At 31.6% G+C, this 27,786-nt stretch overlaps 1 protein-coding gene across 1 annotated transcript; it reads right to left on the reverse strand.

Moving 5' to 3' along the window:
* Positions 1–530: 530 nt before the first annotated feature.
* On the reverse strand, positions 531–27,248 carry LOC134689719 (microfibril-associated glycoprotein 4-like). Its single transcript, XM_063549686.1, has 5 exons — positions 26,810–27,248; positions 24,998–25,155; positions 3,634–3,730; positions 2,559–2,720; positions 531–784 (listed from the first exon to the last, which is right to left on the reverse strand). The coding sequence occupies exons 1-5, from the start codon at positions 27,246–27,248 to the stop codon at positions 531–533; spliced, it is 1,110 nt and encodes a 369-aa protein (XP_063405756.1).
* Between the last annotated feature and the right edge of the window lie 538 nt (positions 27,249–27,786).

Consider the following 27,786-nt stretch of genomic DNA (forward strand, 5'->3'; position numbering starts at 1 on the left):
TACAAGTTAAGATATATAAACACCATAAGATGATGACAAGGTAACGTCATCAACTAAAAATGGAAATTAACAATAGAAAATGAGAAATCATCTCTTTTATCATAAATTTTAGTTTTAAGCTTTCCGTTAATGTTATAGATATCATTATTGAGGAAAGGGCAGTGGTCATTGTTAGTATTAGTTTTATTTTAAGTAAGTTCGACAGGATCAATATTGATAGCCAATATATCATCCAAATGTCTAAAAGAATTGTTCATTTTTTGTATCAAATGTTGTTTCAATGGGTCTCTGCTGATTTGCAAAAAAACACCGTTTTGTATATTGATGTTTGTGAAAAATGTTTGTACATATTTTGCAATCTCTCTGTACCTATGTATCGCCAATTGTGATGAGTACAAAGATATTTTTATTGCAAACACTTTTGTATCATAAAAGGAATAATGGAGCTTCAATATATTGAAAAACATGTAATCATTTAATTACACACACAGTTTGCATGCCTTCATGACCTCAATGTCAACCATAACTATTTATGTCTTTCTACGCAGCATCATGGAGGTTGCTTTTAATGAGTACTCGTCCCCTTTGAATTTTTGCCAGTTGATTCCCATATTTGTATCAGCTGCACCATTGGTTTTTAGGTATTCTCCATTTAACGAGGAGTGACTACATGCTTTATACCACCATGCTCCCTTGTTTCTGGCAGCGCATGTGCTGACTGTTGGTGTATTATCCTGATCAAATGTACTGAACTTGATTCCATCATGATAATCTAAACCATCACCTGAAAAAAAAATGACAATGGATTGAAATAATATCCTTGACACGAACTACGTCCACACGAATCTTACAACGCTTCATTTTACTATGTTTGTGATAATTATTGTACAAACTTTCTTTAACTAAATCATATATAAGAGGTCTTGAAAATGTATAAAAAGCGAATGCAGCTTTTTTCCCAGAAATATAAAAAAAGAAATACAGAAATACTCAAACTTTTATTTTCCTATCATATAAGAAAAGTTTCACTTTTAAGGTCCATTTAGCACAAAACAAAGATTTTTTTAATTAAAGCTTTAAAATGTTATATATATAAATTAATAAAAGAGGTATGTATAGACATGATAGATAGATATAAGATTAATCTTTTAAATGCATGCAATATGTTTGTTATGCAATCATTATGCAATCAATCATTATGCAATTAATTGCAATATCTTGATCAATCCACTTGAATGAATTTAGCTCTTTCATCTCTATAACTATACAGAAATTTCATTCTCTCATCAATCTATAATTAGTGTAAACATTCTAACCACAAATAAGAAGATAATTTTTGATTAGGTGTAAATTTTTATCTATACACTCTATTCGAAATCTGAGACACCCTTTTGTAGTTTACGGCGTTAGGAACAACATACAATAAAATCAGCCCTTTAGGGGTATCTATCAAGAAGCTAATTTTTCAATTAATATTGAAAGTGGAAATTTCGTGTAAAATTTGGTAGACACAGTTAACATTATAATTGATTACATAATTGTTGTATGATACTAATATTGCATTAATTTGAAAGAGTAATCTGTTAGCTATCCATAAATACCACTTTTATAAATTGTCAAGTATTATAAAGGAAGTTACAGCATTTTCAAACTGGGGCATTGGAGGTATCAAATCTTTTTATTGTGCTACCTTAATTGACCATGACTTTTCTTTGAAATAAAGTCTTAAACAAGTAAGTGAATGTTTATTTCACACATCTAGAATTATCATTTACAGAATTCAAAAATCTAAGAAGGAAAAACATATTAAAAATTATCTTTTCTTTTTTTCAAAATTGTTAAACTATAATTGCCTGATGTATTTCATTCAAAAGAGAAGTTTCCCAAATGTTAAGGAATTATTAAAATGTATATGTCAGAGAAATGATTGCATTCGTTCTTGTTTTACATTTTCACCTTTAAAAGAGAGGCAAAAATATACAAATTGGACATTCAAACTCATAAGTCATAAAAAACTGACAACGCAATGAATAAAAAAGAACAACAGACAATCATACAACTCTCCATTCAAAAAACAATTTAAAAAAAACCACGGAGACTGAGATACATGAACACTTTTAAAAACTGTGTTGATATCAGGTGCGTCAGAAGGGTAGGCAATCCTGCTCAACAAGTTAAATTCGTCGTGTTGCTCAGGTTAGTACAAACCTAGTGTCATGTTTAATTCGGCAGTACACTTCCGATGTCATCTCTAGAACAAATATTTCATAACAGTCAACCAACTGGTGCTGACGTCCATAATATTTACGAAGAGATTATTTATATTTTACAACTTGTAATTTGAAATTTAGTTTGTGAGAATAAAGATACATAATTGTTACCAATGGGTTTAACAGATATCTTCTGAGCAGCAACCATCAAAATCAAAGTCGCGGAAAAAAGATTCCGCGAAATTATCAATTTGCGATATTTGAAAACTTTAACCTATCTTTGAATTGACGATTAACTTCTAAAAAAATGAAATTTGAACAGTTACAGGATTATATAAAAGTATTTACCAGCATTTCCACCGAATCCATCAACAGATAGCGTATACTTTGATTCAGCATCACCGATGACGAATGTGGAGTACTTTGCATATGCCTCCTGACCATCCCAAGCCTTTTGGTCAATGTATAACTCTGTAGGGACCTCTGTTAAGATATGTAGGTATTTATTCCCTGAAATTGCGATAAAATAAAAATATTTTTACAACTATTGTTTGAAAAATATTGCCGAAGAGAACATTTACATCTTTTATTATGTTTAGCTTGGTACATGTAATATATATACGCTTTATTTGTCGATCTTAGGCAAATTAAAGCTCCATACGTGTTGTGGTATAGAAACCATACCCCTATCGATTACCTAATATTGACAGTAAGTTGTCATTTTGTTATATTGTGTCGTTAGGTTACCGTCGCTTTGTTAATTGTCTTATCTTTTTTTATTCATATGATATATAAAATACGTCAGGGACTGTTATGAATAGATTTCAAAACTTTTTCTAAATAATACAACACACGATATCAGGAGTCCATGAATGAATTAAACTAACTAAGCTTTATTTTTAGAATGGGTGGTATTGTCATCTGATAAGGTAACCAGTTTTCTTTGCTTTCAAAATCGTTCTGTTTAAACCCGTTCGGGTTTTCTAACTTAACCTAAATCTACATGTGACAATGATCGAATTTAGTAGTGACAAATGCTTCAGTTTAGGTGTGATTATATTGGTCTGTGCAGAAAAAACATCCAAAATGAGGTGCACAATGAATAACCCGCCTTTACTTTAAAGTATACACCATATATTTTATGTTATTTCTAAAAAATTTTAGCGACATTCCTCAAAATTATATTCTAAATTTCATTTAAAATCATGAAAAAACGTTGTTGACGTCACGTTCACATGACAAAACTATGTCTATAAGCTGATAAACAAAACATTGTCAGCAAACCTGTTAGACGCTCTTCGTCCAATTTTTTTTTCGAAACCGTGTTCTAATTGGTTAAAAATCTATATTTGACATAAAAAGTCAGTAAAATTCAAAAAACATTATGAAGTCACTGAAATTAAATAAATGAATAAAATATAACCTATCCAAAATTCTCCATTGATGTCTCCGAAACCCTTTTCATACTTCTTCCAGCCCCTGAAGAAATGTTCGCTGCCATTAGATCGCCTCTGAAACACCTAAATGTACAAAAAGAGATTGCCAATTAGTCGTTATTCACATTGCGGTTGAATAATGAATAACAGCTGTATACCGTTTTATTTTTAAATTCATGAATTGATTGAAAGAAAACAAATATTGGTTACAAGCTAAAACCTAGGCAAACACATAAACTAAAAGAGAGAAACAACGGAACAACAGAAATACTAAAGTACGACAAAATCAAATGCCAACATACATAGCAATGAACTATAAGATAAAAACTGAAATATTTCTGACTTGAACAGGATATGTCAAGGTGTTATACGAACATTGATTTTCCCCTATCAATTTTCGTTCAATTTGCACTTTAAATAAAATGTACAGAATTTATCTTTGTTTCAAATAAAAAAATATATGGCATGGCTTTTTGAAATTTCCATATTTTTGTCAAAGGGTCAAAGTACATATATTGTTTAGTATACAGTTTACATATATAGTATACATAAAATATCGTTGTTCAGCATGACTCCTACTTATAACCAAGCCTCTTCAGTCTGTCGTCATATCTCAATATACGACTTATATTGTTGTACTATTAAGATCAATACTTACAACCAAGTCTCTACAGTTTGTCGTCATATCTCAGTATACGACTTATATTATTGTATTATTAAGATCAATACTTACAACCAAGTTTCTTCAGTCTGTCGTCATATCTCAATATACGACTTATATTGTTGTATTATTAAGATCAATACTTGAAACCAAGTCTCTTCAGTCTGTCGTCATATCTCAATATACGACTTATATTATTGTATTATTAAGATCAATACTTACAACCAAGTTTCTTCAGTCTGTCGTCATATCTCAATATACGACTTATATTGTTGTATTATTAAGATCAATACTTACAACCAAGTTTCTTCAGTCTGTCGTCATATCTCAATGTACGACCTATATCGTTGTATTATTAAGATCAATACTTACAACCAAGTTTCTTCAGTCTGTCGTCATATCTCAATATAAGACTTATATTGTTGTATTATTAAGATCAATACTTACAACCAAGCCTCTTCAGTCTGTCGTCATATCTCAATATACGACTTATATTGTTGTATTATCAAGATCATTACTTACAACCACGCCTCTTCAGTCTGTCGTCATATCTCATTATACGACTTATATTGTTGTATTATTAAGATCAATACTTACAACCAAGTCTCTTCAGTCTGTCGTCATACCATAAAATACGACTCATATCGTTGTATTATTAAGATCAATACTTACAAACAAGCCTCTTCAGTCTGTCGTCATATCTCAATATACGACTTATATTGTTGTAATATCAAGATCAATACTTACAACCAAGCCTCTTCAGTCTGTTGTCATATCTTAATATACGACTTATATCGTTGTATTATTAAGATCAATACTTACAACCAAGTCTTTTCAGTCTGTCGTCATATCTCAATATACGACTTATATTGTTGTATTATCAAGATCAATACTTACAACCAAGTCTCGTCAGTCTGTCGTCATATCTCTAAATACGACTAATATTGTTGTATTATTAAGATCAATACTTACAACCAAGTCTCTTCAGTCTGTCGTCATATCTCAATATACGACTTATAATGTTGTATTATCAAGATCAATACTCACAACCAAGCCTCTTCAGTCTGTTGTCATATCTCAATATACGACTTATTTTGTTGTATTATTACGATCAATACTTACAACCAAGTCTCTTCAGTCCGTCGTCATATCCCAATATACGACTTATAATGTTGTATTATCAATTCAATACTTACAACCAAGCCTCTTCAGTCTGTCGTCATATCTCAATATACGACTTATATTGTTGTATTATTACGATCAATACTTACAACCAAGCCTCTTCAGTCTGTCGTCATATCTCAAAATACGACTTATATTGTTGTATTATGACGATCAATACTAACAACCAAGTCTCTTCAGTCTGTCGTCATATCTCAATATACGACTTATATCGTTGTATTATTAGGATCAATACTTACAACCAAGCCTCTTCAGTCTGTCGTCATATCTCAATATACGACTTATATTGTTGTATTATTAAGATCAATACTTACAACCAAGTCTCTTCAGTCTGTCGTCATATCTCAATATACGACTTATATTATTGGATTATTAAGATCAATACTTACGACCAAGTTTCTTCAGTCTGTCTTCATATCTCAATATACGACTTATATTGTTGAATTATTAAGATCAATACTTACAAACAAGTCTCTTCAGTCTGTCGTCATATCTCAATATACGACTTATATTGTTGTATTATTACGATCAATACTTACAACCAAGCCTCTTCAGTCTGTCGTCATATCTCAATATACGACTTATATTGTTGTATTATTACGATCAATACTTACAACCAAGCCTCTTCAGTCTGTCGTCATATCTCAATATACGACTTATATTGTTGTATTATGACGATCAATACTAACAACCAAGTCTCTTCAGTCTGTCGTCAAATCTCAATATACGACTTATATCGTTGTATTATTAAGATCAATACTTACAACCAAGCCTCTTCAGTCTGTCGTCATATCTCAATATACGACTTATATTGTTGTATTATTACGATCAATACTTACAACCAAGCCTCTTCAGTCTGTCGTCATATCTCAATGTACGACTTATATCGTTGTATTATCAAGATCAATACTTACAACCAAGCCTCTTCAGTCTGACGTCATATCTCAATATACGACTTATATTATTGTATTATTAAGATCAATACTTACAACCAAGTTTCTTCAGTCTGTCGTCATATCTCAATATACGACTTATATTGTTGTATTATCAAGATCATTACTTACAACCAAGTTTCTTCAGTCTGTCGTCATATCTCAATATACGACTTAATTTGTTGTATTATCAAGATCATTACTTACAGCCACGCCTCTTCAGTCTGTCGTCATATCTCATTATACGACTTATATTGTTGTATTATTAAGATCAATACTTACAACCAAGTCTCTTCAGTCTGTCGTCATATCTCAATATACGACTTATATTGTTGTATTATTAAGATCAATACTTACAACCAAGTCTCTTCAGTGTGTAGTCATATCTCAATATACGACTTATATTGTTGTCTTATTAAGATCAATACTTACAACCAAGTCTCTTCAGTCTGTCGTCATATCTCAATATACGACTTATAATGTTGTATTATCAAGATCAATACTCACAACCAAGCCTCTTCAGTCTGTTGTCATATCTCAATATACGACTTATATTGTTGTATTATTACGATCAATACTTACAACCAAGTCACTTCAGTCCGTCGTTATATCCCAATATACGACTTATAATGTTGTATTATCAATTCAATACTTACAACCAAGCCTCTTCAGTCTGTCGTCATATCTCAATATACGACTTATATTGTTGTATTATTACGATCAATACTTACAACCAAGCCTCTTCAGTCTGTCGTCATATCTTAATATACGACTTATATTGTTGTATTATGACGATCAATACTAACAACCAAGTCTCTTCAGTTTGTCGTCATATCTCAATATACGACTTATATTATTGTATTATTAAGATCAATACTTACAACCAAGTTTCTTCAGTCTGTCGTCATATCTCAATATACGACTTATATTGTTGTATTATTAAGATCAATACTTACAACCAAGTTTCTTCAGTCTGTCGTCATATCTCAATATAAGACTTATATTGTTGTATTATTAAGATCAATACTTACAACCAAGCCTCTTCAGTCTGTCGTCATATCTCAATATACGACTTATATTGTTGTATTATTACGATCAATACTTACAACCAAGCCTCTTCAGTCTGTCGTCATATCTCAATGTACGACTTATATCGTTGTATTATCAAGATCAATACTTACAACCAAGCCTCTTCAGTCTGACGTCGTATCTCAATATACGACTTATATTATTGTATTATTAAGATCAATACTTACAACCAAGTTTCTTCAGTCTGTAGTCATATCTCAATATACGACTTATATTGTTGTATTATCAAGATCATTACTTACAACCAAGTTTCTTCAGTCTGTCGTCATATCTCAATATACGACTTATATTGTTGTATTATCAAGATCATTACTTACAGCCACGCCTCTTCAGTCTGTCGTCATATCTCATTATACGACTTATATTGTTGTATTATTAAGATCAATACTTACAACCAAATCTCTTCAGTCTGTCGTCATACCATAAAATACGACTCATATCGTTGTATTATCAAGATCAATACTTACAACCAAGTCTCTTCAGTCTGTCGTCATATCTCTAAATACGACTAATATTGTTGTATTATTAAGATCAATACTTATAACCAAGTCTCTTCAGTCTGTCGTCATATCTCAATATACGACTTAATTTGTTGTATTATCAAGATCATTACTTACAGCCACGCCTCTTCAGTCTGTCGTCATATCTCATTATACGACTTATATTGTTGTATTATTAAGATCAATACTTACAACCAAGTCTCTTCAGTCTGTCGTCATATCTCAATATACGACTTATATTGTTGTATTATTAAGATCAATACTTACAACCAAGTCTCTTCAGTGTGTAGTCATATCTCAATATACGACTTATATTGTTGTATTATTAAGATCAATACTTACAACCAAGTCTCTTCAGTCTGTCGTCATATCTCAATATACGACTTATAATGTTGTATTATCAAGATCAATACTCACAACCAAGCCTCTTCAGTCTGTTGTCATATCTCAATATACGACTTATATTGTTGTATTATTACGATCAATACTTACAACCAAGTCACTTCAGTCCGTCGTCATATCCCAATATACGACTTATAATGTTGTATTATCAATTCAATACTTACAACCAAGCCTCTTCAGTCTGTCGTCATATCTCAATATACGACTTATATTGTTGTATTATTACGATCAATACTTACAACCAAGCCTCTTCAGTCTGTCGTCATATCTCAATATACGACTTATATTATTGTATTATTAAGATCAATACTTACAACCAAGTTTCTTCAGTCTGTCGTCATATCTCAATATACGACTTATATTGTTGTATTATTAAGATCAATACTTACAACCAAGTTTCTTCAGTCTGTCGTCATATCTCAATATAAGACTTATATTGTTGTATTATTAAGATCAATACTTACAACCAAGCCTCTTCAGTCTGTCGTCATATCTCAATATACGACTTATATTGTTGTATTATTACGATCAATACTTACAACCAAGCCTCTTCAGTCTGTCGTCATATCTCAATGTACGACTTATATCGTTGTATTATCAAGATCAATACTTACAACCAAGCCTCTTCAGTCTGACGTCGTATCTCAATATACGACTTATATTATTGTATTATTAAGATCAATACTTACAACCAAGTTTCTTCAGTCTGTAGTCATATCTCAATATACGACTTATATTGTTGTATTATCAAGATCATTACTTACAACCAAGTTTCTTCAGTCTGTCGTCATATCTCAAAATACGACTTATATTGATGTATTATCAAGATCATTACTTACAGCCACGCCTCTTCAGTCTGTCGTCATATCTCATTATACGACTTATATTGTTGTATTATTAAGATCAATACTTACAACCAAATCTCTTCAGTCTGTCGTCATACCATAAAATACGACTCATATCGTTGTATTATCAAGATCAATACTTACAATCAAGTCTCTTCAGTCTGTCGTCATATCTCTAAATACGACTAATATTGTTGTATTATTAAGATCAATACTTATAACCAAGTCTCTTCAGTCTGTCGTCATATCTCAATATACGACTTATAATGTTGTATTATCAAGATCAATACTCACAACCAAGCCTCTTCAGTCTGTTGTCATATCTCAATATACGACTTATATTGTTGTATTATTACGATCAATACTTACAACCAAGTCACTTCAGTCCGTCGTCATATCCCAATATACGACTTATAATGTTGTATTATCAATTCAATACTTACAACCAAGCCTCTTCAGTCTGTCGTCATATCTCAATATACGACTTATATTGTTGTATTATGACTATCAATACTAACAACCAAGTCTCTTCAGTCTGTCGTCATATCTCAATATACGACTTATATTATTGTATTATTAAGATCAATACTTACAACCAAGTTTCTTCAGTCTGTAGTCATATCTCAATATACGACTTATATTGTTGTATTATTAAGATCAATACTTACAACCAAGTTTCTTCAGTCTGTCGTCATATCTCAATATAAGACTTATATTGTTGTATTATTAAGATCAATACTTACAACCAAGCCTCTTCAGTCTGTCGTCATATCTCAATATACGACTTATATCGTTGTATTATTAAGATCAATACTTACAACCAAGCCTCTTCAGTCTGTCGTCATATCTCAATATACGACTTATATTGTTGTATTATCAAGATCATTACTTACAACCACGCCTCTTCAGTCTGTCGTCATATCTCAATATACGACTTATATTGTTGTATTATTAAGAACAATACTTACAACCAAGTCTCTTCAGTCTGTCGTCATATCTCATTATACGACTTATATTGTTGTATTATTAAGATCAATACTTACAACCAAGTCTCTTTAGTCTGTCGTCATATCTCAATATACGACTTATATTGTTGTATTATTAAGATCAATACTTACAACCAAGTCTCTTCAGTGTGTAGTCATATCTCAATATACGACTTATATTGTTGTATTATTAAGATCAATACTTACAACCAAGTCTCTTCAGTCTGTCGTCATATCTCAATATACGACTTATAATGTTGTCTTATCAAGATCAATACTCACAACCAGGCCTCTTCAGTCTGTTGTCATATCTCAATATACGACTTATTTTGTTGTATTATTACGATCAATACTTACAACCAAGTCACTTTAGTCCGTCGTCATATCCCAATATACGACTTATAATGTTGTATTATCAATTCAATACTTACAACCAAGCCTCTTCAGTCTGTCGTCATATCTCAATATACGATTTATATTGTTGTATTATTACGATCAATAATTACAACCAAGCCTCTTCAGTCTGTCGTCATATCTTAATATACGACTTATATTGTTGTATTATGACGATCAATACTAACAACCAAGTCTCTTCAGTCTGTCGTCATATCTCAATATACGACTTATATTATTGTATTATTAAGATCAATACTTACAACCAAGTTTCTTCAGTCTGTCGTCATATCTCAATATACGACTTATATTGTTGTATTATTAAGATCAATACTTACAACCAAGTTTCTTCAGTCTGTCGTCATATCTCAATATACGACTTATATTGTTGTATTATCAAGATCAATACTTACAACCAAGTTTCTTCAGTCTGTCGTCATTTCTCAATATACGACTTATATTGTTGTATTATTAAGATCAATACTTTCAACCAAGTTTTTTCAGTCTGTCGTCATATCTCAATGTACGACTTATATCGTTGTATTATCAAGAACAATACTTACAACCAAGCCTCTTCAGTCTGTCGTCATATCTCAATATACGACTTATATTATTGTATTATTAAGATCAATACTTACAACCAAGTTTCTTCAGTCTGTCGTCATATCTCAATATACGACTTATATTGTTGTATTATTAAGATCAATACTTACAACCAAGTTTCTTCAGTCTGTCGTCATATCTCAATATAAGACTTATATTGTTGTATTATTACGATCAATGCTAACAACCAAGCCTCTTCAGTCTGTCGTCATATCTCAATATACGACTTATAGTGTTGTATTATTAAGAACAATACTGACAACCAAGTCTCTTCAGTCTGTCGTCATATCTCAATATACGACTTATATTCTTGTATTATCAAGATCAATACTTACAACCAAGCCTCTTCAGTCTGTTGTCATATCTCAATATACGACTTATATTGTTGTATAATTACGATCAATACTTACAACCAAGCCTCTTCAGTCTGTCGTCATATCTCAATATACGACTTGTATTGTTGTATTATTAAGATCAATACTTACAACCAAGCCTCTTCAGTCTGTAGTCATATCTCAATATACGACTTATATTGTTGTATTATTAAGATCAATACTTACAACCAAGTTTCTTCAGTCTGTCGTCATATCTCAATATAAGACTTATATTGTTGTATTATTAAGATCAATACTTACAACCAAGCCTCTTCAGTCTGTCGTCATATCTCAATATACGACTTATATCGTTGTATTATTAAGATCAATACTTACAACCAAGCCTCTTCAGTCTGTCGTCATATCTCAATATACGACTTATATTGTTGTATTATCAAGATCATTACTTACAACCACGCCTCTTCAGTCTGTCGTCATATCTCAATATACGACTTATATTGTTGTATTATTAAGAACAATACTTACAACCAAGTCTCTTCAGTCTGTCGTCATATCTCATTATACGACTTATATTGTTGTATTATTAAGATCAATACTTACAACCAAGTCTCTTTAGTCTGTCGTCATATCTCAATATACGACTTATATTGTTGTATTATTAAGATCAATACTTACAACCAAGTCTCTTCAGTGTGTAGTCATATCTCAATATACGACTTATATTGTTGTATTATTAAGATCAATACTTACAACCAAGTCTCTTCAGTCTGTCGTCATATCTCAATATACGACTTATAATGTTGTCTTATCAAGATCAATACTCACAACCAGGCCTCTTCAGTCTGTTGTCATATCTCAATACACGACTTATTTTGTTGTATTATTACGATCAATACTTACAACCAAGTCACTTTAGTCCGTCGTCATATCCCAATATACGACTTATAATGTTGTATTATCAATTCAATACTTACAACCAAGCCTCTTCAGTCTGTCGTCATATCTCAATATACGATTTATATTGTTGTATTATTACGATCAATAATTACAACCAAGCCTCTTCAGTCTGTCGTCATATCTTAATATACGACTTATATTGTTGTATTATGACGATCAATACTAACAACCAAGTCTCTTCAGTCTGTCGTCATATCTCAATATACGACTTATATTATTGTATTATTAAGATCAATACTTACAACCAAGTTTCTTCAGTCTGTCGTCATATCTCAATATACGACTTATATTGTTGTATTATTAAGATCAATACTTACAACCAAGTTTCTTCAGTCTGTCGTCATATCTCAATATACGACTTATATTGTTGTATTATCAAGATCAATACTTACAACCAAGTTTCTTCAGTCTGTCGTCATTTCTCAATATACGACTTATATTGTTGTATTATTAAGATCAATACTTTCAACCAAGTTTTTTCAGTCTGTCGTCATATCTCAATGTACGACTTATATCGTTGTATTATCAAGAACAATACTTACAACCAAGCCTCTTCAGTCTGTCGTCATATCTCAATATACGACTTATATTATTGTATTATTAAGATCAATACTTACAACCAAGTTTCTTCAGTCTGTCGTCATATCTCAATATACGACTTATATTGTTGTATTATTAAGATCAATACTTACAACCAAGTTTCTTCAGTCTGTCGTCATATCTCAATATAAGACTTATATTGTTGTATTATTACGATCAATGCTAACAACCAAGCCTCTTCAGTCTGTCGTCATATCTCAATATACGACTTATAGTGTTGTATTATTAAGAACAATACTGACAACCAAGTCTCTTCAGTCTGTCGTCATATCTCAATATACGACTTATATTCTTGTATTATCAAGATCAATACTTACAACCAAGCCTCTTCAGTCTGTTGTCATATCTCAATATACGACTTATATTGTTGTATAATTACGATCAATACTTACAACCAAGCCTCTTCAGTCTGTCGTCATATCTCAATATACGACTTGTATTGTTGTATTATTAAGATCAATACTTACAACCAAGCCTCTTCAGTCTGTCGTCATATCTCAATATACGACTTATACTGTTGTATTATTAAGATCAATACTTACAACCAAGCCTCTTCAGTCTGTCGTCATATCTCAATATACGACTTATATTGTTGTATTATTAAGAACAATACTTACAACCAAGACTCTTCAGTTTGTCGTCATATCTCAATATACGACTTATATTGTTGTATTATTACGATCAATACTTACAACCAAGCCTCTTCAGTCTGTCGTCATATCTCAATATACGACTTATATTGTTGTATTATTAAGAACAATACTTACAACCAAGCCTCTTCAGTCTGTCGTCATATCTCAATATACGACTTATATTGTTGTATTATCAAGATCAATACTTACAACCAAGCCTCTTCAGTCTGTCGTCATATCTCAATATACGGCTTATATTGTTGTATTATCAAGATCAATACTTACAACCAGATCTCTTCAGTCTGTCGTCATATCTCAATATACGACTTATATTGTTGTATTATTAAGAACAATACTTACAACCAAGCCTCTTCAGTCTGTCGTCATATCTCAATATACGACTTATATTGTTGTATTATCAAGATCAATACCTACAACCAAGCCTCTTCAGTCTGTCGTCATATCTCAATATACGACTTATATTGTTGTATTATCAAGATCATTACTTACAACCAAGCCTCTTCAGTATGTCGTCATATCTCAATATACGACTTATATTGTTGTATTATGACGATCAATACTAACAACCAAGTCTCTTCAGTCTGTCGTCATATCTCAATATACGACTTTTATCGTTGTATTATTAAGATCAATACTTACAACCAAGCCTCTTCAGTCTGTCGTCATATCTCAATATAAGACTTATATTGTTGTATTATTAAGATCAATACTTACAACCAAGCCTCTTCAGTCTGTCGTCATATCTCAATATACGACTTATATCCTTGTATTATTAAGATCAATACTTACAACCAAGCCTCTTCAGTCTGTCGTCATATCTCAATATACGACTTATATTGTTGTATTATCAAGATCAATACTTACAACCACGCCTCTTCAGTCTGTCGTCATATCTCAATATACGACTTATATTGGTGAATTATTAAGAACAATAGTTACAACCAAGTCTCTTCAGTCTGTCGTCATATCTCAATATACGACTTATATTATTGTATTATTAAGATCAATACTTACAACCAAGTTTCTTCAGTCTGTCGTCATATCTCAGTATACGACTTATATTGTTGTATTATCAAGATCATTACTTACAACCAAGTTTCTTCAGTCTGTCGAAATATCTCAATATACGACTTATATTGTTGTATTATCAAGATCATTACTTACAGCCACGCCTCTTCAGTCTGTCGTCATATCTCATTATACGACTTATATTGTTGTATTATTAAGATCAATACTTACACCCAAATCTCTTCAGTCTGTCGTCATACCATAAAATACGATTCATATCGTTGTATTATCAAGATCAATACTTACAATCAAGTCTCTTCAGTCTGTCGTCATATCTCTAAATACGACTAATATTATTGTATTATTAAGATCAATACTTACAACCAAGCCTCTTCAGTCTGTCGTCATATCTCAATATACGACTTATATTGTTGTATTATCAAGATCAATACTTACAACCAAGTTTCTTCAGTCTGTCGTCATTTCTCAATATACGACTTATATTGTTGTATTATTAAGATCAATACTTTCAACCAAGTTTTTTCAGTCTGTCGTCATATCTCAATGTACGACTTATATCGTTGTATTATCAAGATCAATACTTACAACCAAGCCTCTTCAGTCTGTCGTCATATCTCAATATACGACTTATATTATTGTATTATTAAGATCAATACTTACAACCAAGTTTCTTCAGTCTGTCGTCATATCTCAATATACGACTTATATTGTTGTATTATTAAGATCAATACTTACAAGCAAGTTTCTTCAGTCTGTCGTCATATCTCAATATAAGACTTATATTGTTGTATTATTACGATCAATGCTAACAACCAAGCCTCTTCAGTCTGTCGTCATATCTCAATATACGACTTATAGTGTTGTATTATTAAGAACAATACTGACAACCAAGTCTCTTCAGTCTGTCGTCATATCTCAATATACGACTTATATTGTTGTATTATCAAGATCAATACTTACAACCAAGCCTCTTCAGTCTGTTGTCATATCTCAATATACGACTTATATTGTTGTATAATTACGATCAATACTTACAACCAAGCCTCTTCAGTCTGTCGTCATATCTCAATATACGACTTGTATTGTTGTATTATTAAGATCAATACTTACAACCAAGCCTCTTCAGTCTGTCGTCATATCTCAATATACGACTTATACTGTTGTATTATTAAGATCAATACTTACAACCAAGCCTCTTCAGTCTGTCGTCATATCTCAATATACGACTTATATTGTTGTATTATTAAGAACAATACTTACAACCAAGACTCTTCAGTTTGTCGTCATATCTCAATATACGACTTATATTGTTGTATTATTACGATCAATACTTACAACCAAGCCTCTTCAGTCTGTCGTCATATCTCAATATACGACTTATATTGTTGTATTATTAAGAACAATACTTACAACCAAGCCTCTTCAGTCTGTCGTCATATCTCAATATACGACTTATATTGTTGTATTATCAAGATCAATACTTACAACCAAGCCTCTTCAGTCTGTCGTCATATCTCAATATACGGCTTATATTGTTGTATTATCAAGATCAATACTTACAACCAGATCTCTTCAGTCTGTCGTCACATCACAATTAACGACTTATATTGTTGTATTATTAAGATCAATACTTACAACCAAGCCTCTTCAGTCTGTCGTCATATCTCAATATACGACTTATATTGTTGTATTATTAAGAACAATACTTACAACCAAGCCTCTTCAGTCTGTCGTCATATCTCAATATACGACTTATATTGTTGTATTATCAAGATCAATACCTACAACCAAGCCTCTTCAGTCTGTCGTCATATCTCAATATACGACTTATATTGTTGTATTATCAAGATCATTACTTACAACCAAGCCTCTTCAGTATGTCGTCATATCTCAATATACGACTTATATTGTTGTATTATGACGATCAATACTAACAACCAAGTCTCTTCAGTCTGTCGTCATATCTCAATATACGACTTTTATCGTTGTATTATTAAGATCAATACTTACAACCAAGCCTCTTCAGTCTGTCGTCATATCTCAATATACGACTTATATTGATGTATTATTACGATCAATACTTACAACCAAGCCTCTTCAGTCTGTCGTCATATCACAATGTACGACTTATATCGTTGTATTATCAAGATCAATACTTACAACCAAGCCTTTTCAGTCTGACGTCATATCTCAATATACGACTTATATTATTGTATTATTAAGATCAATACTTACAACCAAGTTTCTTCAGTCTGTCGTCATATCTCAATATACGACTTATATTGTTGTATTATCAAGATCATTACTTACAACCAAGTTTCTTCAGTCTGTCGTCATATCTCAATATACGACTTATATTGTTGTATTATCAAGATCTTTACCTACAGCCACGCCTCTTCAGTCTGTCGTCATATCTCATTATACGACTTATATTGTTGTATTATTAAGATCAATACTTACAACCAAATCTCTTCAGTCTGTCGTCATACCGTAAAATACGACTCATATCGTTGTATTATCAAGATCAATACGTACAATCAAGTCTCTTCAGTCTGTCGTCATATCTCAATATACGACTTATAATGTTGTATTATCAAGATCAATACTCACAACCAAGCCTCTTCAGTCTGTTGTCATATCTCAATATACGACTTATATTGTTGTATTATTACGATCAATACTTACAACCAAGCCTCTTCAGTCTGTTGTCATATCTCAATATACGACTTATATTGTTGTATTATTACGATCAATACTTACAACCAAGTCACTTCAGTCCGTCGTCATATCCCAATATACGACTTATAATGTTGTATTATCAATTCAATACTTACAACCAAGCCTCTTCAGTCTGTCGTCATATCTCAATATACGACTTATATTGTTGTATTATTACGATCAATACTTACAACCAAGCCTCTTCAGTCTGTCATCATATCTCAATATACGACTTATATTATTGTATTATGACCATCAATACTAACAATCAAGTCTCTTCAATCTGTCGTCACATCTCAATATACGACTTATATTATTGTATTATTAAGATCAATACTTACAACCAAGTTTCTTCAGTCTGTCGTCATATCTCAATAAACGACTTATATTGTTGTATTATTAAGATCAATACTTACAACCAAGTTTCTTCAGTCTGTCGTCATATCTCAATATAAGACTTATATTGTTGTATTATTAAGATCAATACTTACAACCAAGCCTCTTCAGTCTGTCGTCATATCTCAATATACGACTTATATCGTTGTATTATTAAGATCAATACTTACAACCAAGCCTCTTCAGTCTGTCGTCATATCTCAATATACGACTTATATTGTTGTATTATCAAGATCATTACTTACAACCACCTCTCTTCAGTCTGTCGTCATATCTCATTATACGACTTATATTGTTTTGTTATTAAGATCAATACTTACAACCAAGCCTCTTCAGTCTGTCGTCATATCTCAATATACGACTTGTATTGTTGTATTATTAAGATCAATACTTACAACAAAGTCTCTTCAGTCTGTCGTCATATCTCAATATACGACTTATATTATTGGATTATTAAGATCAATACTTACAACCAAGTTTCTTCAGTCTGTCGTCATATCTCAATATACGACTTATATTGTTGTATTATTAAGATCAATACTCACAACAAAGTCTCTTCAGTCTGTCGTCATATCTCAATATACGACTTATATTGTTGTATTATGACGATCAATACTAACAACCAAGTCTCTTCAGTCTGTCGTCATATCTCAATATACGACTTATATTGTTGTATTATTACGATCAATACTTACAACCAAGCCTCTTCAGTCTGTCGTCATATCTCAATATACGACTTATATTGTTGTATTATGAAGAACAATACTTACAACCAAGCCTCTTCAGTCTGTCGTCATATCTCAATATACGACTTATATTGTTGTATTATCAAGATCAATACTTACAACCAAGCCTCTTCAGTCTGTCGTCATATCTCAATATACGGCTTATATTGTTGTATTATCAAGATCAATACTTACAACCAAGCCTCTTCAGTCTGTCGTCATATCTCAATATACGACTTATATTGTTGTATTATTAAGAACAATACTTACAACCAAGCCTCTTCAGTCTGTCGTCATATCGCAATATACGACTTATATTGTTGTATTATCAAGATCAATACTTACAACCAAGCCTCTTCAGTCTGTCGTCATATCTCAATATACGACTTATATTGTTGTATTTTCAAGATCAATACTTACAACCAAGCCTCTTCAGTCTGTCGTCATATCTCAATATACGACTTATATTGTTGTATTATCAAGATCAATACTTACAACCAAATTTCTTCAGTCTGTCGTCATATCTCAATATAAGACTTATATTGTTGTATTATTACGATCAATACTTACAACCAAGCCTCTTCAGTCTGACGTCATATCTCAATATACGACTTATATTGTTGTATTATCAAGATCAATACTTACAACCAAGCCTCTTCAGTCTGTCGTCATATCTCAATATACGACTTATATTGTTGTATTATTAAGAACAATACTTACAACCAAGCCTCTTCAGTCTGTCGTCATATCGCAATATACGACTTATATTGTTGTATTATCAAGATCAATACTTACAACCAAGCCTCTTCAGTCTGTCGTCATATCTCAATATACGACTTATATTGTTGTATTTTCAAGATCAATACTTACAACCAAGCCTCTTCAGTCTGTCGTCATATCTCAATATACGACTTATATTGTTGTATTATCAAGATCAATACTTACAACCAAATTTCTTCAGTCTGTCGTCATATCTCAATATAAGACTTATATTGTTGTATTATTACGATCAATACTTACAACCAAGCCTCTTCAGTCTGACGTCATATCTCAATATACGACTTATATTGTTGTATTATCAAGATCAATACTTACAACCAAGTTTCTTCAGTCTGTCGTCATTTCTCAATATACGACTTATATTGTTGTATTATTAGGATCAATACTTTCAACCAAGTTTTTTCAGTCTGTCGTCATATCTCAATGTACGACTTATATCGTTGTATTATCAAGATCAATACTTACAACCAAGCCTCTTCAGTCTGTCGTCATATCTCAATATACGACTTATATTGTTGTATTATTAAGAACAATACTTCCAACCAATCCTCTTCAGTCTGTAGTCATATCTCAATATACGACTTATATCGTTGTATTATTAAGATCAATACCTACAACCAAGCCTCTTCAGTCTGTCGTCATATCTCAATATACGACTTATATTGTTGTATTATTAAGAACAATACTTACAACCAAGCCTCCTCAGTCTGTCGTCATATCTCAATATACGACTTATATTGTTGTATTATCTAGATCATTACTTACAACCAAGTCTCTTCAATGTGTCGTCATATCTCAATATACGACTTATATTCTTGTATTATTAAGATTAATACTTACAACCAAGCCTCTTCAGTCTGTCGTCATATCTCAATATACGACTTATATTGTTGTATTATTAAGAACATTACTTACAACCAAGCCTCTTCAGTCTGTCGTCATATCTCAATATACGACTTATATTGTTGTATTATCAAGATCAATACTTACAACCAAGCCTCTTCAGTCTGTCGTCATATCTCAATATACGACTTATTTTGTTGTATTATTAAGATCAATACTTACAACCAAGTGTCTTCAGTCTGTCGTCATATCTCAATAAATGACTTATATTGTTGTATTATTAAGATCAATACTTACAACCAAGCCTCTTCAATCTGTCATCATATCCCAATATACGACTTATATCGTTGTATTATTAAGATCAATACTTACAACCAAGTTTTTGCAGTCTTTCGTCATATCTCAATATACGACTTATATTGTTATATTATCAAGATCAATACTTACAACCAAGTCTCTTCAGTCTGTCGTCATATCTCTAAATACGACTAATATTGTTGTATTATTAAGATCAATACTTACAAGCAAGTCTCTTCAGTCTGTCGTCATATCTCAATATACGACTTATAATGTTGTATTATCAAGATCAATACTAACAACCAAGTCTCTTCAGTCTGTCGTCATATCTCAATATACGACTTATATTGTTGTATTATTAAGATCAATACTTACAACCAAGTCTCTTCAGTGTGTAGTCATATCTCAATATACGACTTATATTGTTGTATTATCAAGATCAATACTTACAACCAAGCCTCTTCAGTCTGTCGTCATATCTCAATATACGACTTATATTGTTGTATTATGAAGATCAATACTTACAACCAAGTCTTTTCAGTCTGTCGTCATATCTCAATATACGACTTATATTGTTGTAATATCAAGATCAATACTTACAACCAAGCCTCTTCAGTCTGTCGTCATATCCCAATATACGACTTATATTGTTGTATTTTCAAGATCAATACTTACAACCAAGCCTCTTCAGTCTATCGTCATATCACAATATACGACTTAAATTGTTGTATAATTAAGATCAATACTTTCAACCAAGTCTCTTCAGTCTGTCGTCATATCTCAATATACGACTTATATTGTTGTATTATCAAGAACAATACTTACAACCAAGCCTCTTCAGTCTGTCGTCATATCTCAATATACGACTTATAATGTTGTATTATTAAGAACAATACTTACAACCAAGCCTCTTCAGTCTGTCGTCATATCTCAAAACACGACTTATATTGTTGTATTATCAAGATCAATACTTACAACCAAGCCTCTTCAGTCTGTCGTCATATCTCAATATACGACTTATATTGTTGTATCATTAAGAACAATACTTACAACCAAGCCTCTTCAGTCTGTCGTCATATCTCAATATACGACTTATATCGTTGTATTATTAAGATCAATACTTACAACCAAGCCTCTTCAGTGTGTTGTCATATCTCAATATACGACTTATATTGTTGTTTTATTAAGATCAATACTTACAACCAAGCCTCTTCAGTCTGTCGTCATATCTCAATATACGACTTATATTGTTGTATTATTAAGAACATTACTTACAACCAAGCCTCTTCAGTCTGTCGTCATATTTCAATATACGACTTATATTGTTGTATTATCAAGATCATAACTTACAACCAAGTCTCTTCAGTCTGTCGTCACATCACAATATACGACTTATATCGTTGTATTATCAAGATCAATACCTACAACCAAGCCTCTTCAGTCTGTCGTCATATCACAATATACGACTTATATTGTTGTATTATTAAGAACAATACTTACAACCAAGCCTCCTCAGTCTGTCGTCATATCTCAATATACGACTTATATTGTTGTATTATTAAGATCAATACTTACAACCAAGCCTCTTCAGTGTGTTGTCATATCTCAATATACGACTTATATTGTTGTTTTATTAAGATCAATACTTACAACCAAGCCTCTTCAGTCTGTCGTCATATCTCAATATACGACTTATATTGTTGTATTATTAAGAACATTACTTACAACCAAGCCTCTTCAGTCTGTCGTCATATTTCAATATACGACTTATATTGTTGTATTATCAAGATCAATACTTACAACCAAGCCTCTTCAGTCTGTCGTCATATCTCAATATACGACTTATTTTGTTGTATTATTAAGATCAATACTTACAACCAAGTGTCTTCAGTCTGTCGTCATATCTCAATAAATGACTTATATTGTTGTATTATTAAGATCAATACTTACAACCAAGCCTCTTCAATCTGTCATCATATCCCAATATACGACTTATATTGTTGTATTATTAAGATCAATACTTACAACCAAGTCTCTTCAGTGTGTAGTCATATCTCAATATACGACTTATATTGTTGTATTATCAAGATCAATACTTACAACCAAGCCTCTTCAGTATGTCGTCATATCTCAATATACGACTTATATTGTTGTATTATCAAGATCAATACTTACAACCAAGTCTCTTCAGTCTGTTGTCATATCTCAATATACGACTTATATTGTTGTATTATCAAGATCAATACTTACAACCAAGCCTCTTCAGTCTGTCGTCATATCTCAATATACGACTTATATTGTTGTATTATCAACATCAATACTTACAACCATGTCTCTTCAGTCTGTCGTCATATCTCAATATACGACTTATATTGTTGTATTATTAAGATCAATACTTACAACCAAGTGTCTTCAGTCTGTCGTCATATCTCAATATACGACTTATATTGTTGAATTTATAAGATCAATACTTACAACCAAGCCTCTTCAGTCTGTCGTCATATCTCAACATACGACTTATATTGTTGTATTATTAAGATCAATACTTACAACCAAGCCTCTTCAGTCTGTCGTCATATCTCAATATGCGACTTATATTGTTGTATTGTTAAGATCAATACTTACAACAAAGCCTCTTCAGTCTGTCGTCATATCTCAATGTACGACTTATATTGTTGTATTATTAAGATCAATACTTACAACCAAGCCTCTTCAGTCTATTGTCATATCTCAATATACGACTTATATCGTTGTATTATCAAGATCAATACTTACAACCAAGTCTCTTCATTCCGTCGTCAAATCTCTATATACGACTTATATTGTTGTATTATCAAAATCAATACTTACAACCAAGCCTCTTCAGTCTGTCGTTATTTCTCAATATACGACTTTTATCGTTGTATTGTTAAGATCAATCCTTACAACCAAGCCTCTTCAGTCTGTAGTCATATCTCAATATACGACTTATATTGTTGTATTATTAAGATCAATACTTACAACCAAGGGTCTTCAGTCTGTCGTCATATCTCAATATACGACTTATATTGTTGTCTTATTAAGATTAATACTTACAACCAAGCCTCTTCAATCTGTCATCATATCCCAATATGCGACTTATATTGTTGTATTATTAAGATCAATACTTACAACCAAGTCTCTTCAGTGTGTAGTCATATCTCAATATACGATTTATATTGTTGTATTATCAAGATCAATACTTACAACCAAGCCTCTTTAGTATGTCGTCATATCTCAATATACGACTTATATTGTTGTATTATCAAGATCAATACTTACAACCAAGTCTTTTCAGTCTGTTGTCATATCTCAATATACGACTTATATTGTTGTATTATCAAGATCAATACTTACAACCAAGCCTCTTCCGTCTGTCGTCATATCACAATATACGACTTATATTGTTGTATTATCAAGATCAATACTTACAACCAAGTCTCTTCAGTCTGTCGTCATATCTCAATATACCAATTATATTGTTGTATTATTAAGATCAATACTTACAACCAAGTGTCTTCAGTCTGTCGTCATATCTCAATATACGACTTATATTGTTGTATTATTAAGATCAATACTTACAACCAAGCCTCTTCAATCTGTCATCATATCCCAATATACGACTTATATTGTTGTATTATCAAGATCAATACTTACAACCAAGTCTCTTCAGTCTGTCGTCATATCTCAATATACGACTTATATTGTTGTATTATTAAGATCAATACTTACAACCAAGCCTCTTCAGTCTGTCGTGATATCTCTATATACGACTTATATTGTTGTATTATTAAGATCAATACTTACAACCATGTCTCTTCAGTCTGTCGTCATATCTCAATATACGACTTATATTGTTGTATTATCAAGATCAATACTTACAACCAAGCCTCTTCAGTCTGTCGTCATATCTCAATATACGACTTATATTGTTGTATTGTTAAGATCAATACTTACAACCAAGCCTCTTCAGTCTGTTGTCATATCTCAATATACGACTTATATTGTTGTATAATTACGATCAATACTTACAACCAAGCCTCTTCAGTCTGTCGTCATATCTCAATATACGACTTATATTGTTGTATTATCAAGATCAATACTTACAACCAAGCATCTTCAGTCTATCGTCATATCTCAATATACGACTTATATTGTTGTATTATTAAGATCAATACTTACAACCAAGTCTCTTCAGTCTGTCGTCATATCTCAATATACGACTTATATTTTTGTATTATAAAGATTAATACTTACAACCAAGTCTCTTCAGTCTGTCGTCATATATCAATATACGACTTATATTGTTGTAATATCAAGATCAATACTGATAACCAAGCCTCCTTCGTCTGTCGTCATATCCCAATATACGACTCATACCGTTGTATTATCAAGATCAATACTTACGACCCATCCTCCTCCGTCTGTCGTCATATCACAGTATACATCTAGTACCGTTGAATTATTAGGACCAATACTATACACCCCATCGGTCAGGCTACCATTATGTTTCCATGCTTGACAACCCCGCAGTGTGTACCCAATATCTGTAGTTTGTATTTGTTCTGGAAATGGATAATTCAGTGTGAGTATGTATATTGCAAAGTAGAACTTGTTTAGTTTTGTTTGTATTAGAGCATTTGCATTATTCACGTATCAGGATACGTGCACGGATCGACGTATACATATCGAACAGATTTGCTTAAAATAATGATTTTACCCCGATCTCATTTAAAATTTAATGCATTATAAAATATCTGCATCGGGACCATTTAGCCTTAATGTATTCTTTCCTTATATACGTGTTATACGACACGTCGATACGGACACGTCAGCAAATACTTGATTAATGCAAATGCTCTATTAAGAATAAGAAGGGAAATGTATACTTTACTAAAGGTACTAAAACATAAGTCTATCACTGGATCTTCAATAATGCTAACTCAGCCTGATAAAGGTTAAGATGTAGTAAGTATAAATTAATGGTCAAATGATTTATGTCTGCTTTTAATTTTTCATTAATTATTAATCAGTATAAAACAAACTTCACGAAACAGTATTGATAGTATAATATCCTGTATTTGTAACTTTCCAATGTGTCGAGCTAGAACTAGGTCTGCCTTACCTATCTTTTTACGCAATTAGAGCGAGATGTTGATGATTTTAGCGATATAAAATTATTCAAGGGCATATTAAGAGGTTAAGAAGAAATAATAGAATAAGTGCACGATTGTAAATCAAACACTGCATAATAATTCGGTGTTTTCCCCTGACAGTTATCTGTTGACTTTGGGGTTTACCTACTTCCTTAGTTTGATTGAAGTTAAGAATACAAGTTTCTGATTAAATAGAAAATGATGCACCTGGACATGATCCTTGTGTGCAAACAAAATAAAGATTTACATTTCCAGTGCATTTACGATTTTATATCGTTACAATACAATTGATACAATGCACTTTACTTGTATGTGTTGTTTGAGACCAGGCTGTTAGTTTGATGGCATGTATATGACCTTTCCGTCATGTGTTGCGGAAAAAGGTTATTTGGTTTATCAGACAATTTATTACATTAACAAATACAAGTATATATCACTGTTTTGATTTCAAATTAATATAATTAGATTTACGTAGTTGCCACTTGTTCTTAAAATAAAATTATACACGTGTTTATCGAAAATGAAAAAAGACCACAAAATATCACACACAAACTATATATAATATGGTTTGTCCAACAATTACTGACAATATAATTTTGACAAACTATTCAAGGTGGAGGAAAATAAAGCCGTCAGTAGTTTAGCACTCAATAAAATAAAGTCGGTTCTCTACAACATGACATCAAATAACGAGAAAGTTTTTAAGACTATTATTGTGTCTTACTAATTTTTTTAAAGCAATTTATGACGCAATTGGAGCGAAATGTTGACGATTAATCGAAATCAATGTCAAAAAGCTTCTATAGTGTTAACCTTAATAAGAAAATAAGCTTCTTAGTGAACAAGTGTTTGTCAAACACTTCACCGATAACATTTCGGTGTTTTCCCTCTATAAGTTTTTTATTAGGCAAAAATAAAAGTTTGAAAGTAATACAAAAGGAAAACTAATGACAACAATGTATATCATACACTGTGATTCATAACAGTACATAACAATTAATGAGTGAGTATTTGAGGCTCCCCATTCTATTATGGTTATCTACAAATCTATACTGATGCATACCTGTTTTGTCAATACAATCTGTAATGTTTTCCTCGGTCACTCGTCCTTGTAACTCTTCTAACTTATCGACTTTGCACCTTAGATTTTCTATAGTTTCGTTAAGGTGATTAATCTCCGTGTAAGTATTATTTAATTCTCGTTGATGTTCATTAGTGTTTTCATGTAACACTTTTATATCACATGAAAATTGACGCCGTTCGTTCTCAAGTTTATTGGTCAGATACTGATTTTCTTTTTTAAGTGAAGAAATTTCGTTTTCGTTTTTAATCACACGTTTAAGTAGCTCATGAATATCGTCTTTCATCACATTAATGTTATATTGGATGCTTCTCGTCTCCTTTTTCTCCGCCTCTACAGAACTTTGTGTTCTAGAACCAAACACATTACCGTTGCAAATACATAACAGAAAAGATAATATCACTACTACTATGAATTCCATTTCAAACATCAAACACGTCTACTTGTAATAAGTATTAAAAATTTAAGATACACGGAAAAAAAAAAGTGTCTGTATCAAAATGAACCAGCGATAGTATAATGACTTACACGGAGGGAAAATGTTATATCTAAACTTATGACATTGTATTTATAAGATTTCCTCCTATAAATATATGAGGAAGCTGAACTTACACAATGTTTATTGTAAGATGTTTCCTCTGTTTGAGGGCATCCTTGAAAATTTTGAAGTGGGAACACTTTTAAGTATTAACAAAGTTATTTTTGTTTTAAATACAAAATAGCTTAAATGGGTTTGTTACAAAAAGTAGACTTTTTAAGAACTGTATACATTTCTGTTAACCGTGGTAACACTACATTTAATACGCAGTTTGTAAAATGCTATAATTTTCAACAATCTACCATTTTATTTGATAACTTGTCAATTTCATAGATAATAGTTGGCGGACATTTACATTTACCCTCCTGGAGCAGCTGAGATTAACCCGGCTTTCAGCGTGCTTATTATTTGCTCTATTTAT

Source organism: Mytilus trossulus, chromosome 11, assembly GCF_036588685.1.
Source record: "Mytilus trossulus isolate FHL-02 chromosome 11, PNRI_Mtr1.1.1.hap1, whole genome shotgun sequence".
In the NCBI taxonomy this organism is placed as follows: domain Eukaryota; kingdom Metazoa; phylum Mollusca; class Bivalvia; order Mytilida; family Mytilidae; genus Mytilus; species Mytilus trossulus.

Excerpts from the sequence above, each read along its gene's own strand:
- LOC134689719 (XM_063549686.1), bottom strand. The coding sequence starts at position 27,248 with ATGGAATTCATAGTAGTAGTGATATTATCTTTTCTGTTATGTATTTGC. Across the intron at positions 25,156-26,809 it reads AGATTGTATTGACAAAACAG|AACAAATACAAACTACAGAT; the intron begins GTATGCATCAGT and ends ATCCATTTCCAG. Across the intron at positions 785-2,558 it reads TGGATTCGGTGGAAATGCTG|GTGATGGTTTAGATTATCAT; the intron begins GTAAATACTTTT and ends TTTTTTTTTCAG.